The sequence below is a fragment of the Myotis yumanensis genome, unplaced genomic scaffold (assembly GCF_028538775.1).
Source record: "Myotis yumanensis isolate MYYU_CA2020_CCGP unplaced genomic scaffold, mMyoYum1.0.hap1 SCAF_7, whole genome shotgun sequence".
NCBI lineage: Eukaryota > Metazoa > Chordata > Mammalia > Chiroptera > Vespertilionidae > Myotis > Myotis yumanensis.
The window spans coordinates 70,978,799-70,996,176 of NW_027223758.1; the positions used below are offsets into that span (position 1 = coordinate 70,978,799).

At 44.5% G+C, this 17,378-nt stretch overlaps 1 protein-coding gene across 14 annotated transcripts in view; it reads left to right on the forward strand.

Moving 5' to 3' along the window:
- PTPRT (protein tyrosine phosphatase receptor type T) overlaps nucleotides 1-17,378 on the forward strand; it is a 935,828-nt gene that overhangs the window by 336,496 nt on the left and 581,954 nt on the right. For 13 of the 14 annotated variants that reach the window (XM_070420943.1, XM_070420935.1, XM_070420937.1 and 10 more), the window contains exons 4-5: nucleotides 9,438-9,519; nucleotides 16,939-17,054. The exons of the other annotated variant lie outside the window; for it this stretch is intronic. In XM_070420943.1, coding sequence (XP_070277044.1) covers nucleotides 9,438-9,519; nucleotides 16,939-17,054 — 198 coding nt within the window. The remainder of the gene's footprint in view (nucleotides 1-9,437; nucleotides 9,520-16,938; nucleotides 17,055-17,378) is intronic. 14 annotated transcript variants of the gene reach the window in all.

Consider the following 17,378-nt stretch of genomic DNA (forward strand, 5'->3'; position numbering starts at 1 on the left):
TGGGGGGAAAGACAGTTAGGATGGCTTCTAAGAGGAGATGACATTGAGGCCGAGTCTGGAAGGGTGAATAAGCGATTATTGAAGAAGGAAGAGAAAGGCATTTGAGTTGTTGGGGATAGGGCAGGCCATGGGCTCAGGAAGTGGGTGAGAGATTTTGGCAGAGTTTGGACATCTAAGTGGACTAAGGGGAGGTTGCGAAGGAGACATACAGGGCATGGAGCCTGCAGGGGCAAGGAGGTCGTGTGGGCCCCTAATGCCAGGCCAAGGACATTACCTGTATTCACTGCTCTAGAGCAGTGCTTCTCACACTCTCTGGTGAAAGACCAGTTCCCTCCCCAACTCGGTGTGGACCCATCGTTTTACAAATGGCAGTAAAAATGTCACAGCCATGCCACATTGCTGTCACCATTTGTAAACACCTCTCTCACTTTCCCTGCTCATCCCACTGGGGACTGAGATGCAGCGTGCATGCCAGCCCCAGCCCATGGAGCTCCAGGTCATCCTGACCTGGGACTGTGGAAAGATTTTTTTGTAAACAACACTCTTGAGGTACAATTCACATATTATAGAATCCACTTATTTTAATTGTGCAATTCAATGGTGTTTAGTAAAGCCACTGAGTTGTGCAATTACCACCACAAACCAGTTATAGAACATGTCCACCATCCCAATAAGATCCCTTGTGCCTATTTTCAGTTAATCCCCATGCCCACTGTTGGAAGTGTTTAAGTAAGAAAGTGACATAGTTAGATCTGCGTTTTGGATAAATTTCTCTAGAGTCTGGAGCAGAAGGTGGACCTGGGGGTGGCAAGGTTAGTGGCTGGGAGCTTCTGAGACGTCCTTCGGTGCAACATCCAAGCTGCAGTCCTTTCAGATGCGTCATGGAAACAGCCTAGACCAGTGGTTGGCAAACTCATTAGTCAGCAGAACCAAATATCAACAGTACAACGATTGAAATTTCTTTTGAGAGCCAAATTTTTTAAACTTAAACTATATAGGTAGGTACATTGCTACTAACTTAATTAGGGTACTCCCAAGGCTTAGGAAGAGCCACACTCAAGGGGCCAAAGAGCTGCATGTGGCTCACGAGCTGTAGTTTGCTGACCATGGGCCTAGACAATATGGAAATGAATGGATGTAGCTGTGTTTCAGTACAACTTTATGGACAAAAACAAGTGATGGGCCAGACTTGACCTCCAGGTCATGGTTTGATGAACCCTAATGTAGGTGATAGAGCTGAGGTCCAGAGATAGACCACGAAGTCCAAGAGCACACAGCAAATCACTGGCAAAGCTGGGGCCGGAGCCCAGATGCCTCAGTGTGTAAATGCCAAGTGTCTCTATAAGCCCACGGATACCTCCATGGATACCTTCAGGTCCCAGTCAGAAAGCCCCGGCCAATGGGGACAGGATAGGGCCACAGGTGCAAGTATAATGAGCAGGTTAAGTGACCCAGGAGAGGGACAGTCGCACTATTGGTCACGGTCTCTGATGGGGTATGGAGGGGAAAAAAGAAGTTTCTTGGGCATCCCTATGTCCCAGCTCTGTGGTAAGCATATTGCCTCTCACTCACCTGTACAGTAACTCCTGTGTTGGATAGCAGCATATCCTGTGTTCCAGAATAGGGGATATTATTGGCAAACTTAGATACAGGTCCTGTGGCTCCAAGTTCAATTTCCTCTTTTAGGGCAAATAGCCTTTCCATTCTGAGAATCTCCCACTCACTGGCTCAATAATGGTGAATGCATCTCATCATCATTTTGAATCACAGTTGTTTCATTTGTAAGATTGAGACGGTAATGGGTCCAAGGAGGGGTTCTTCTGTGGATTAAATAAGGCAGCACATACATAATGTCTTGTCAGCAATTATCAGAAGGAAGGAAGGAGGAGGAAGCCAGGGGAGAACAGAAAAAGAGGAAGAAGGGCCGAAACCGGTTTGGCTCAGTGGATAGAGCGTCGGCCTGCGGACTGGAAGGTCTCAGGTTCGATTCCGGTCGGGGGCATGTACCTGGGCTGCGGGCACATCCCCAGGGGATGTGCAGGAGGCAGCTGATCGATGTTTCTCTCTCATCGATGTTTCTGACTCTCTATCTCTCTCCTTTCCTCTCTGTAAAAAATCAATAAAATATATTTTAAAAAAAAAAAAAAAGAGGAAGAAGGAAGGAGAACTTTTTAAAAGAAATACCCTCTGGGGTTGAGCTGTGCTGGGTCAACTCTGAACCGGCCCTGTGATAAGCACCTTCATCTGGGAGAATTTTATTTTCTGATTTCCAACTTGTTGGCCACTATAGTGCTGTTACATTACATTTCCTTTGCTCTGAGCTTCGTGGTGAAAAAGCCACTAATGCACTGAGAGCAGCAGTTTAGAACAAACATGTGCATCTTACACACACACACACACACACACACACACACAGAGGCAGTAGTGGATGGTCTCGGGGCCATGCACCCAGAGTGGAGCACACACAGAGGCTCACACACCTGCATGCTCCCAGACTCACGTGGACTCAGGGGCACCCGCTCACACTTAGGTCTGCGGGAGAGGAGAGGGGACCTATCAGGAGATTCGAAGACTTTTGCAAAATGGATTTTAAATTCACCAGACCCCCAAGTTCTGGTCCTGCATGTATGAGGCTGTGGACTCAATAGTTTTAGTTTTCAGTCGTGCTGGTTTTCACATATGGATGGCTTATGTATTCATTTATTAAAGTCATATTTCACAGTCCTACAATGGACTTTTAGCTCCGTAATAAACAGGGAAATTTTATCTTTCATATTAGTGGGCTTTCTGGCAGGAGGCCTTGAGCAGGGCCTGGGGAAGGAATGTCCCTCTGCCATTCACCCCCACTCCCACCTGGCGTCTCTCAGGCCAGCGAGGGCTTAGCAAGCCCTGCTTCAGATCGCTGCCCCTTTCCAGGGGATATTAATTCTCTTTCATGTTTCTAATGATTCTGAACTTATCCATCGCAAGATTCTTAAAAAATAAAAGAACTCGTTATTAATTTTGCAGCCACTGGCTCGCTCTCTCTCTTCTCCATCACCTGCCTGGGTGAAATTACCTTTTATCCCGCAGAGTAATTGCTCTGTGGACCCCTGAAATTTAGGAGTCGCCTGATTTGGATTCAACTGGACTCGGAGCCCTTTCTCAGCAGTCCCTCGGGCCTCCTGAGCAGTCCCTGTAGGCACTCTACACTCTGCAGGTTTGGTAACTTCATGCACAGTTCGGGAGGATGCATTCCAGGGAGGGGGCCACTCCCCCCCGGAACTCCACCCTGTCTCCTCTCTCACCCACCCACCCTCTCAGCTAAGCACCAAACCCTCCTCCAAGGAGGTCTGCACAGGCCTCCTTGATGTCACCCTGAGCAACCCCTCCACCAGTTTTTACCAGTCACGACTCACATCACAGTGCCTGCCTAGTGTAAGAACTTCAGTGGAAATTTGGGGTGGGGTCATAGGGGGTAGTCACATGGACAGTCCTTTACCCTCTCCCTGTCCCTAGATCTAGCACTATTCCTGCCTTTCCTCTAATTTCCCATCCCTCTCTCCAGAGCAAGAGCAATAGTATTCATGACACTTACAGGTATCTTATCATGTCTACTGTAAACACTGGAGAATTATCAGCTCATTTAATGGAAAACCAGAACGTGCTTTCCCATGTTTCTTACAGAATATTACTCTGTCCTGTTTGAGAAACCAGAATCTTACCTTCCCTGATGCTTTACAGAACATTCCCAGGAGGAGTTCTGATGAATGAAAGATACTCTGTCTCATTATAGAACTCTTATTTCTGCGAAGGAAGAAAAAAGAGCAGTGAACAAATGCATATTTCACTGTCACACATCCATCCTCCCATGCCAAGCCTTGTGTTCATTCATGGAGTATTGATTAATTACTGTGATATAGGATAGGTACTGGGTGAGGATATGAGAAACAAAGTGTTAGAAGAATTAAGTTAAACTGATTAGCTGGAATAAAAGCCAGGATCCTGCTGAATCAGGGGTTTTGGTTAAGTGAGAGTGGTTCACCAAAGTTCAAGAATGGCCATGGCCAGGTACTGTGAACCAGGAGACCAGGACCTCAACTCTCAGCCCCCCGTGGCTTCCTTTCTGAGTTTTGGTAATTAGGGCTGTTGAGAGGCTAGTTCAGGTCACCTAATAAGTGGTCAGTATTTTTTTTTTAATATATTTTATTGATTTTTTACAGAGAGGAAGCGAGAGGGATAGAGAGTTAGAAACATCGATGAGAGAGAAACATCGATCAGTCTCCTCCTGCACACCTCCTACTGGGGATGTGCCCGCAACCAAGGTACATGCCCTTGACCGGAATCGAACCTGGGACCTTTCAGTCCGCAGGCCGACGCTCTATCCACTGAGCCAAACCGGTTACGGCAAGTGGTCAGTATTTTGACCTTTATTATTGTGGGCATATTTCTCCGTTTGCATTATTTTATTATCATTCTGTTTTTGTTGATGAGGTGCCCCTCTGGTCAATACCCGTTATTCCACTGGTATCCTGACCCCAGTGGACTGACTCCTGCCCCCTTTAGAATCTTGTTTCATCTGTCCCTCACTCATATTCTATGCTACTCCCCTGATTCATTCCTCTCTACCTAACATCATGTTCCAGTCTCTACCATCCTAAAAAATACCTTCTCTATTGGACTTTTAGCACTTGGCCTTGGGCCCTAGCTCTCATATCTGAACTATCTACTCTGCCTTTCAAGGTGACCTTATCTAGTTCTATAACTTTAAATGACACTTAGATGCCAAAGCTACCACATTTGTAACTCTGGTTCCTAAATTACCCATGAGTTTCAGAAACGTAATGTCAGCTTCCTACTCGACATATCCATTATGATGCTTAATTGTCATCGCAACTTAACATAGCCACCAGGAAACCCTGACATAGCCGACCTGTGTGCCTGTGCACACGCGTTCATCATGTCACTTTCCCTATGTCAGTAAATGACACCAGACTCAGCCCAGAAGCTCAGGCTCTAAATTGAAGAGTCCTCGCTGAGCCTTCTCTTTCCTTCACTCTTCTCCTGTTAATCTCACAGCAGTTCTTTTCGTCTCTACGTTAGAAATCTCTCTTAAACCACCAACCTTTATTCCGTATAGCCACCACAGTTATAAACAATATCCTCACTTTTTTCTTTTTATTTATTGATTTTAGATAGACAGAGGAAAGGTGTGTGTGTGTGTGTGTGTGTGTGTGTGTGTGTGTGAGAGAGAGAGAGAGAGAGAGAGAGAGAGAGAGAGAGAGATTTGTTGTTCCACTTATTTATGCATTCATTGGTTGATTCCCATATGTGCCCTGACCAGGGATCAAACCAGAAACCTTGGCATCAGAATAAAGCTCTAACCAGCTGAGGTACCTGCCAGGGCCCAAAGCTATCCTCATCTTTTGATTGGATGACTACAGTAGCCAAGGGATAAGTCTGTTTGCTTTATTCATTCTCATTTGCCCACCTGCCAGTCAGTTGGTCTGAATGATCTTTTTGGAATATAAATTAGAATGTGTCTCTTCTTTGCTGTAAATCTTTCAGTGAATTAGAAGAAAATTTGAGCTCCTAACTATGTCTTATAAGACCCCAAGTCACCTGACTTCCCTACACTCAGCCTGGCTTCGTGCCTCGCTAGCTTGCTCTGTTTCCCAGCTTCCCTCTTGCGTTCCCAGATCATCTCTGAGCTCTTTGCTTCCTCGTGGCCTTTGCACTTGCCACCACCCCCACCCCCACTTCCTTGTCTGGCCACTTTCATCCTTCTGGTGTCATAGTGATTATCACCTCCTCAAGGTTCTCTCCTAAGCACTCTAGGGAATATACACCCTCTTCTTAGTTACTCTTAAGCACAATATATTCTGTTTCTTTCCTTCATAATGCTAATCACACAATTAGTTTGACTTTTCATATTGACTTCTTTAATTTCCATTTTCATTCACTAAAATGTGAAATTCATCAGAGCTAGGACCTCAATATTCTTGTTCATTTTTATCATGCAGCATGTGTCTCAATGTTTATTACGGAGAAGGATCTCTTTAAATGTTGACTGAATAAATGAATGCACAGATGAATGAAGACACTTTTCCTATTGTCAATGGGTTTAGAGTTTAGGGAATGAAATGATTTGTGAGCAAGCAATGGCAATAGGGTGTGATAGGTGCTAATTGTATGGTGGCACATGGCATCATGATAATATAACATGAAGGGAGATATGCAAATTTACCATAAAACATTTCATTTTTATTATAAATATAAAGTAGCTCATTTTTACTGCAGAAATTTTGGAAAATCTAGAAAAGTATAAATCAGAAAATAATCATCTACCATAATTTCCCCAGTGTCATTAAAAAATTGCACTCATAGATTATTACCATTCCGACTTAATCTTTTGTGAATTGCCTACTGATGTTACTTGCCAATTTTTTTGAGAGTTTATTTATTTTGTTGAGTCTTAAGAATTCTTTACACAAAACAGGTCATTTACCTTTTTGCTGGCATATATAGTTACATATTTTTTTCCAGCTTGCCATTTGACTTTTAATTTTGTTTCAGACTTTGTTAATATACAAAACATATTTTGACATCATAGTTCCTAAGAAGGTATTGGATATTTAATTAACGCATGTTTCAATTTTAAGAGATGGATTTTGAAGCATTTGTCATTAATTTCTAGCTTTAATGAATTTAGTTAGAAAATGCACAGAGCCAAACCTATATGGTTTCTTCTTTGATGTGTTGATTGAACTTATATTTTAGTCCAGTGGTTCTCAACCTCCTAATGCCATGACCCTTTAATACAGTTCCTCATGTTGTGGTGACCCCCAACCATAAAATTATTTTCGTTGCTACTTCATAACTGTAATTTTGCTACTGTTAGGAATCATAATGTAAATATCTGATATGCAGGATGTATTTTCATTGTTATAAATTGAACATAATTAAAGCATAGTGATTAATCACAAAAACAATATGTCATTATATATGTGTTTTCCGATGGTCTTAGGTGACCCCTGTGAAAGGGTTGTTCGACCCCCAAAGGGGTCACGACCCACAGGTTGAGAACCGCTGCTTTAGTCTGTTAAATGATCTTTGTGTAAATAACCCATGAATGTGTGAACAGAAATTTTATTCTCTACATTCATTAACATTTGTTTAGTAAATGCATCATTGTTTATATTATGTACATACTGGATAGATGCATTTTTTCTGTTTGTCAGAATCTAAAATGTGGGTTAAATAGGTATAAATGAGTTTTATTTAAACTGTAACTACTATTTGTTTCCATCATTTTCTTCTTTTAAATCTATTGACTCCTACATTCTTTTTAAAAAATAAATTTTTATTGATTTCCAAGAGAAAGGGAGAGGGAGAGATAGAAACATCAGTGATGAGAGGGAATCATTGATCAGCCGCCTCCTGCACCCCCAACACTGGGGATTTTGCCCACAACCCAGCCATGTGTCCTGACAGAGAATTGAAGGGTGACTTCCTGGTTCATAGGTCGACGTTCAACCACTGGGCCATGCAGGACAGGCCATACATTCTTTTAAATGACCATTTTAGTCCACTTAATGGTTTTTTGTTTCCCTTTTGGTTTAAATTCTGCTTTGATGCTTTTACATTATTTTTGCAATAACTGTTTTCTGTCTATTTGTATTTCCCTGTTATTTCCCTTTGTTCAACTTGTTGTTCTCAAGGTTACTGAGTCATTCTGCTTTAGGTGTTTATCTGATAGCATACAATTAGGTTTTGTCTATTTGGACAGTCTGAGAGCTTTTCTCTGTTTTAACCTATTTATTGTCAGAAATATTCTTGTTACTTTTGTCACTTTTATTATACAACTTGAATAGTTTTATACTGTTTCTTTATAAATGTATCTTCTGTATTTGTTCTATTTTCTTGTTATTTTTTCCTATGGACTTTGCTTTTGGTTTCATTTGAATTACTAAAAACATAATTAGACATGCGATTATTGATAGAAAGGCCTTCTGCTGACTTCCTCTCTGCGGGATGAGGCAGCTATCACTTTCATTTCTGCAAACTTTCCCCTCCTTCCTGCACGGTTCTGTTTGTTAACTCTCTGAAGGACCCTGTGTCTTAGTAAATCCCTCTTCCCCAGTGGTTGTCATGCTGATGCCAGCTGCTCTATGTTTGTTGTGACTGCCATTCCCAAGTCACTTTATGTAATTCCCAGGCAGCCATATGTTGACTTAGAGGAAGCTGCCTCTTCAAAGCCATCACCACCCTCTCCACCAGTTCCCGTGGTGAAGGCAGTATTGTAAGGGGCTTGCCAGAGTTGAAATGAAGCTGCTATGGAAGTGGTGCTATAGGCAAGAGTGGTATGTGTGATTATCCAATGTAGTAGGGGTACCCCAGGCTTCTTGAAAATATAAGGTGTCCCAAAAATGTATGCACACTTTGAAGGATTATAAAGTCAGTGTTGACTAACATACAGTTCATTTTCAAAATTAAGTGAGTTATCAGCTGTTAAAATGTCTATACATTTTTTGGAAAAACCTATATAGGGAGGTCCAGGCAAGACTGTAAAATGTGGAAACTTGAGGTCCAGGGTACCGCATAAACCTGAGGTCAGGTTTAAGAGGAATGAATTGGGAGTGGGGTGTGGGATAGGAGGCTGTGCCAATATATAGGAAGATAGAATTTCCACTCTCTGAAGTGGAGAAGGACAAGTCTGAGCCTGTGGCTGACACTGAGTGGGAGATAAAGCCATTCGAGTTAGAGAGGTCAATGGGTTGGTCTGGTTGTCCACATGGATAGTCATAGCTCCGAGATGAAGGTAGAGGTTGGATGACAAAGAAAGCCATGAACTGAGCCATACAGTCTCTACTGAAATTAGCAGTTTGGGTGGGAGTCAGAATGGAGAACTAAAAAAAAAAAAAACGTTGCCCTTGGATTCCCAGATACCAACAGTTGTGCAGATTTTGAAAGGTGTTATTAAGAAATTCAGATGGACTGTTGGTGTTCCTTGGGGATATAGAATCAAGTCAGGATAAACCTCCCTTTTCTTATGGGAGCTTCCAAGGTAAGCTCCTCCCGCACCCCTCATAAGAAAGTTGGGGTATTAGTAAGTAATTCTACTCTGTGTTTCACTTGAAACAACCATGAGAAAGGTGCAGATTGGGGTCTGCAGGCCATATTTGGGTTGCTATCCCTGCATCCAAGTGTTGTTTCTGAAATCCATTAAGAATGTTCCATGTGGCTGACTCTCCTTTTGCTCATCACAAGGCCTTTCTACCTTGTTTTGAAAATCCAACTCAATTGCCAGGAGAGCATCCTAGCCTAATATAAGGCCTCTTTGGGTGATTCTGATGGGAAGCAGAATCATAAAGGGTTTTTGGGGGGTGGGCAGATTCCTACGACCAGTGCCGACAACCACTTCTGTGAAATTGACTCCCGCCCTGTGTGTGTTGCAGGTGATATTTGAATCTGTCTCTTTGAAAGGTCATCCTGGCTACATCGCTGTGGACGAGGTCCGGGTCCTCGCGCATCCATGCAGTAAGTCTGTTCCCTTCTCCTAACACAGCCTTACTCCTCGTCAGACTGGGTAACTTGGAGGATGCAACCCCCCTCTTCATTCAGCTCACAGACATCTCTCTCTCTGTTTTTTAATTCTTCCAAAGTGCTTACGTACTCAATGCAATCAGTCCTGAATAAATCCATAATTTTGCCGGCCTGTTCCACAGGCAGCACCTCCAGGAATTTGCAGAGACTGGCAAAACATCTTCGTTTGAATCTCTCTCCATTATTAAGGGAGTCTAAAGTCCTGATTGTTTATTAGTGGGATTCAGACCACTGAAGTGGAAGAATTAGAGGGCTTTGGATAGAATTGTGTGCAATTGTCTTTTTTTTTTTTTTTTTTAAAAAAAAAAAAAAGGAACAACACCAAAACACTGAAGAAATTAGTACAGTGTTCACTCACAGGGAAAAGTACCCCAAAGCTATTAATTTTTAAAAGTAATTTTAAATTCACTCATCAGCTCTGTGTAGGCGTAGAGAAAGATTTTTCACAGTGGTTAGTACTTATGGTACAGTGTCAAGAGCCCTCAAGGGCATACCACTCCTCCATGCCGATCAAGTTTCCCCTTGAATTTCTCCCTCTTTGCTGTATTTATTGTAAGATATTTGAGTGTGTTTGAGCAAGGAGCTGCAGTTCTCAGGTTCATTAAATCTGAGAGGGGACAAGTCCTGGATGTAGGTAGTTGAGATGACATCATACCCCATGTGGTGGGGGGAAGGGCTGTCGTCAAAGGGATGTGCTTGGGGATTATGGTAGCCCCTAAGAGGACTCTTTGGGACACCGGCCCCATTAGTTAGTGTTCTGCATATTGGAGATTCTCATCAGTTTCTCAGCAGCCATCTGGTCCCAGACAACTCTTAGTAGGGCTCTCTCTACTCCCCCCCTTATAGCCATGAGTCATGCTATTGGCGATGGTGCAATTTGCTGTTCCCTCAAGAGACATCAAGTGCCCTGTCCTTACATGCCTTTCAGTCCTCCCATTTGGGGGCTATTCTCATTTCAGCCCCATCCATGCTGCTTTATTTAAAAAGACTCTTCCTACTCCTGTTGCAGTGAATGTGTCAGAGCCTTCATTCCCCTGACACTAGAATGCCATTGTTTGACTCATTGCCTGGGAGCACCTTCTCTGGAGGAAATAGGGAAAGTCCCAAGGGGTTCGGGCAAGACAGTATTTGGGGTAACTGTGTTTGATGTCGGTGCAAGAGACCCTTCTTTCCCAGAAATCAGCCGGCATCTCAGGAATGCTGAGGTCCTGCTCCGCTCTCCATTACTCTCTCTGGCTAAGGTACCCCCTACCCTCTGAGTTACTTTCTGAGTCTTTGGAATTCTCTCGGATGGGTCTGGCCATTCAATCACGCCTGGCAAATGTCTCTGATGAACTAGACTTCATATGGAACGGGTCCCAGAAATCCTCCCTGTCCCCGCTATGCAGGGTTTACATAGTGGATATGCAGATGAGTCCCCTTTTCTGGGATTAAGTCTTCCCTTCCCTCAATTCCTGGCATCAGCATCAACTGCCCATTGGAGAATGAGCTTTGTCCTCAGTCTGGGCAACTGCATGGGGAGATGACTACTCTAGCTGTTGTTCACTGAACTTCAAGCCTGCACTGCCATCAGTTTTGGGGCAGTCTCTCTGAAACAAGTCTCAGTCTTAGCCCCCAGCCCAGCACACATCCCATCTTCAGAGAGGACGCTTACCTTTGCTGCATCCAGTGCCTTCCTGCTCCTGACCCTGTGTGCGAGGTTTGCCCTTGCTCTTCCGGGCATGTGCCTCTTCCCAGGAGAATCTGGCCTGGCTCTCTCCCAGGACCCCAGAACTCTGTGCTCTGATGAGAATTTGTACTTCCACCACGAGGCTCAACTGTACACCTGTCTCTGATCACAGCCTCAACCACCTTCAAGGTCAGATTGGCGAAGCTCTGCCTTGACTCCCAGCACCGTTCATGGTTTGCCATTGCAGCCAAACGTTTCCTTCTGCTTGAGAAATCTCCAAGGGAGCGGGTCCCCTGGAGGGCACATGGATGCCTTTCCATCCCCCAAGTCTCATGGCTCCTCTTAGAATCCTCCTCTGGTCGAGGCTGCTCCTGAATTTAGAATTCTCCTGACAGCCTCGTCCTCCTGCTGAGGAGGTGCATTGCATGGTTATGGAATTACTGAGAGCCAGTTACCCAGCAAATGGGCCATGGGATATAACTCAGGAAGACGTGACCCTGGCTGAGTTCCTGCATAATGTGCTTCGGCCGAGTTCAGCCTTGGTGCTTAGGCGGCTGAAACGTAAACTTTCCTGAAATCAAAGTGTGAGGACCCTGTGATGTGGCTGGAATGGGAAGAATTCCATTTAGCTATGTATACATATACTGGCAGTACATACAGTCCTCAGAGATCGAGCCACCGCTCATGAGTCATGTGGAGTTGAGCAGAGCCTAGCCTAGGCCCCTTCCCAAGGCCCCCTGCTCAGTCCAAGTCCAGTCCAGGTGTCCATCCATCTTTTCTTTCAACAAGTAGACTTTTGAGCATTAGTTGCATGTCAAGAACTTCTACTGGACACAGGGGATACCTAAATTTCAGGGTACGTATTTAGCAGAGGGGCAGATGGAGGAAATACACTAGATAAATAGTATTAAAGAAATCACTAATATAATTTCAGATAGCGATGAGTGCTATGAATATAATAAAGACAACTAACTAGAATATGGGAGGGCTCCTTAGATAGAGTGGCCAGGGGACAAGTCTTTAAAGGCATGATCTGAGCTGCGCCCTGAGTCACAAGAAGGAGTTCACTGCATAAGGGTTTGGGGAGGGGCATTCCAGGTAGAGGAAACGCAAGTGCAGAGGCCTTACAGTAGGAATCACTGATGGTGGGGGTATCCTGGGCATCTTGTGCAGGGAAAGTGGTCTGAGCTAATACTGGGGCGGCAGGGGTGGGGGTAGGGGGGGAGGGAAGCCAGGGCCTGACCATGCAGAGCCCTGAGAGTCATCATGAGCAGTTTCTATTGTAATCTAAGTGTAGGGGGCGCCACTAGAGGGATTTATTCTGGGGATTGATATGATCTCATTTAATTATTAAAAGATCACTTTGGCTGCTTGTGGAGAGAGTTGAAGGGGAATAGAGTCGGGGGATCTATTAGAAAGAAAGTTCTGGATTCATGTAAGAGCTCATGACAGCGGCCTAGACCAGGGGAGTGGAGAGGCATCCGCTCATCATTCAACAAGTGTTTACTGAGCAGGGACTCTCTGCCCACACTATTCTGGGTTGATGGGAATAAGACAGTTTCATTCTCTGCTCTCATGGGATTCCCTCAAAGTGAAAGAGACTTTGTTTCTAGAAATGCAACAAATATCAGGTCATTATATGACCTATAGCAAATGGTATATTTGTTTGCTAAGGCTGCCATAACAAAACATCACAGTCTGGGGGCCTACACAGTTATTTTATCACAGTGTTGGAGGCTAGAAGTCGAGATGAAGAGGCAGGTTTGGTTTCCTCCATGGCCCCTCTCCTCTGTTTGTGGATGGCCACTTTCTCACTCTGTCTTCACGTGGCCTTTCCTCTATGCACACCTGCCCCTGTGTGCCTGTGTGTCCAGGTCTTTTCTTCTCATGAGGACACCCTTCTCAGGGCCCACTTTAACAACCTCATTTCTACTTTAATCACCCCTTTAAAGGCTCTCTCACCAAATACAATCCCAGGGTGAGTTATTGAGTATTAGGGCTTCAACATATGAATTTGGGGGTACACTTCAGCCCATAGCAGATGGCAACCCATGCTGTGAAGAAACATAAAACACAAAGATGGACAGAAGTGGATAGATTAGGGATACATTTAGGGGGTAAAGCTGACTGGTCCCATGTGATGGTTAGATTGGGAGCCAGAGGCACCAGAAATGGAGCATTCCCAGCTTTGGGGCTTAAGCCACTGGTACAGGCTCAGGTGGTGTGAGTCTGGGGAGAATTGTGTTCTGCCTTCCAAGGTACTGACCGTGCTCATGAGATCACACGTCATGCAACCTGCTGGTGGCTTCGGACTGTCCATTGGACTGACAGTGCCTTCTTCCTGACTCCAGCCTAATATGAATGCATTTATAACTTCACTCAAACATTGTTAGACATTTAACTAGATGGAGAAATATGCATTCTCTTTATGTCAGGCTTTTTAATTCTCCACTTCTGTCCTCCAAAACATCATTTCTATTAACATGTGGTCAGCATTTATTACTAAGTATTCCAAAAGTTCCAGGGGGGTTGGTGCCCAATTTGCAATTGTATTCTTGATCAGTTTGAGCTGGAGTTAGGGCTTTAAACGCTTGCCTTGCAGTCTCCAAAACAGTTAAGGAAAGATAGGCATACCACTAGAAGGAAATTATTTTCCCATATGGACCAAAATCTCTCGTCTATATTTTAAAGCCCATTTAACATCTTTGTGTTATTTTAATAGTGTTTCAGCCGTAGTCACCCTGCACTGTTGTTTCTCAGTGTTAGCTGATAGCCACTGCAGCTATAACTGTGTATGAGAAATGTCAGCACAATTTTCCACCCAATTTCAAAGTTTCTAGCTAAGTTGACTTTTAGAATTTTTAAAACTATTTTTTTTACACCAACCTTGTGGGACAATGTCATTGAACCCGTGGAGTGTCTGCGACACGGTTCTGATGTATGTACTGAGCTTTCTCCGCAATTGTGTGGCTTCCCACTGAGCACTGTCAGGTTTAAAGCACGCGATAAAGGGCAGAATAATATGTCTTCAGATGCTGCAATGACATCTGCAGGAGTTTAAATGTCACCAACATCAAGGCATTTTACCCCAAATGCACAGCAGTTTTCTGATAAGCCCATTCAGCAGGATCCCATTTTTGGGGGGCTGAGTCTCAGTGGGGAGTCAGTGTGGAATGCTGGTCTGGATCCTGAGGTCAACCATATTTGGCCGAAGGTCAGTGAGTTGAAGCCGGTGGGATGATAATGTAGATGCTGGGGGGAAATAACAGTCGAGAGAGCACAGGGCTTAGAAGTAAACTGGAGAGTGGGCCTGGGGTTGAGAGGAGGGTCAGAGAGACCAGGAGCTCAGAGAAGTGGACCAAACAGGTTGCCAACATAAGGAGAATGTCCACATAGAGAGATGCCTGTTGTGATCTGGGGATGAGAGCCCTGGTTTCATCTAAGATCAGGGACCAGCTTCTAAATTCTCTGCCACTGAACCTAGAAGGAACGGGGGGGGGGGGGGGGGGGGGGGGGAGATGGAAGATGAAGGAATCAAGGCAAACGTTCTGCTTTTTCAAATCAGAAGGGGTGTCAGAAGAAAGCAGGGACATTGGACCAGAGAAGATCATTTCTAATTGCATAAATCCCAAAGGTTAATCCATTTGCCCACTGTTCCCTAAGGGCAAGGGGAGGCATCCTTTTATAAAGCCTAACACAAAGCCTCCCAACACTCATGGGGTAGATGTTCCCTTTGCCCTTTAAACCTGTGGCGTAGATGGGCTTCGGGCTCCTGTGAAGAATTGACTTGAACGGATAGTTCCAAAAATAACTGTGTAAATTATATAGGAGAGCAGAAAGGAAACGATTTCAGACAATCAGAGCAGCATGACATGTGTCTGGTTGACTAGATGCGAGGAATCTTCAACTCCGAGACCTCACAGGAGAGGTCTCCCTTGGGCCCTGGACTGTTGACTCCACTCTAGCCGTGGGTTTTGAAGGAAGCACAAGGGGGTCTCTGAACTATTGTTATTTGTTAAAAACCAGAGCAGAAGGTATATGTTTTTGCACCAGTGTCTGCCTAATCTCACCAAGGTTCTTGGTTTTGCTGAGCTTTAGAGGCAGTGATGCAGTTTGGTAGACCAGATAGTTGAGAGGGTGAAGGCAGTGGGGATGAAAGGTAAGGAAAGTGATCACTGGTGATAAAATATTTGGGAGCAATGAGAGGAGCCTGGAGAATCAGCACAGCCTTTCCTGTGAGCCCTTTCTTTGGAACCTAGGGTCCAGGTGACACCATTGACCTCCCTTTGCCCAGGAAACAAGAGAATGTGCTCATTAAATGCTGATTTGGGGCTAACATGGACCTGGTCTGAATTCTGTTTCTGTCATTACTGCTGTGTAGCTTTGAGCAAATTAAACTTGGTGAGCCTTGGTTTCTGCTTCTCTATAAGGGAAATAATATTAGTGTTTGCTTTACAGGAATATTATGAAGTTAAATTAGATAAAATCTCTAAAGCATTTGTCACAGTACTAGTACCTGGCATTGTAGGAGCTTTCAAATAAATGACATTATCATTATTATTTGTGTCTCTGGATATTTGACTCCGTCTGGCAGATAGGCCCTTTGGCACCTCCTTGAGCCTCTTAACAGCCCCCCATTTGATCCCATTCTGGTAGTGGTTGATGTGATAAGGACCCATGGCATTTTTGTACCTCGTGGAAGAAGGTCGTTCTTCTAGGCGTAGGTTATCAATCCACTCATCTTTGAAGTGCTCACATAGGTGAGGACTTATCTCCACAAAAAAAGGAGATGGCCCCAAGTCACCCAACATATGTTTGATTCTAGAATTGATCGCTTATAGACCCTGAGTTTCTTTGGAAAGCCCTTTCTTCTGTTTGCCGAATCCCCAAAGTAAGTTCCCATTTCCTTCCCATCTTTCCAAGACACCGTAGCTTAGAGTGAAGAATGTAGACTGTGAACATTTTTTTGAGTTTTCTGTGCCTCAGTTCACTTACTGTGACATAGAGATAAAACCACCAACTGCATCGGTTTAAAAGAGCTACTGTGTAGATACTGCGCATGACACCACTAACAGTCCACCTATGGGAATGAAAGCTACTAGCATTCCCCTCCCTCCTCACCTCCGCCCTTTCTCTCTCCTTCCCTCTCTTCCTCCTCAGCATCTTCTTCATTAGCAACAAGGCCAGGTTGGAAGTCTGAGGCCCAAAGGTGTTTCACTTCAGCTTTCTTCTTTCTACCCACCCAGGCTACAGGAGGAATTTTCTATCTTGAACCCCATCCCCCAATTTCTTCTTCTAAACATGGTAGTATTGCCCAGCAGTTAATATGGATTTGAGGTCCTCAGAGACCGGGATTCATGGCTTGGTTCCCCCACTTTCTGGCTGGCTGACTGTGCCAAATCATGTAACCCCTCTGAGCCTTAATTTTCTGACCCGAGAAATGGAGATACTGCCCACCCCATGGATTTTTGTGAGATTTTAGGCAAGAGGATGCATGAAAGCTCTCAGAACATACCCAGCTCATAGTAAGCGATCTATCAACAGTAGCTCCTCACTGAGCCAGGCCACTTCCCAGGAACACATTCCACCCTGCCAGGTGCTGTGCTGAGCTGCCAGGTGCCCACAGGGAAGGTGGTTCCCACTGTTGAGTTCTCTTCTCATGTGCTCTCTGGTTTCTCTCTTAGGAAAAGCACCTCACTTTCTGCGGCTCCAAAATGTCGAGGTGAACGTGGGTCAGAATGCCACATTCCAGTGCATTGCTGGCGGGAAGTGGTCTCAGCATGACAAACTTTGGCTCCAGGTAAGGATGGGAGAGGTCCCCTCCTCACACCTTCGTAAGGGAAGAATGTACCTGCTGTGATGAAGGACTTGGTGGGGAAGGGATATTTTTTAAGTACCTCTGCTCCTTAGATGATATTTAGCATCCATGATCTTATTAAATAGCAACTAATTCTATTATGTAGGCATCAGCATTCATAGTTTCGCTCCTCTTCTTGGATTTGAGCACATTTCCCGAATTTGGAAAATCCCCGGATGCAGAGCACACCTAGGGGCTAGCTGTTCTTCCTTGCTCCTTAGCAGGACAGTAGAATGAAAATGACAGCAATGCCTGCCTCTCCTGCTC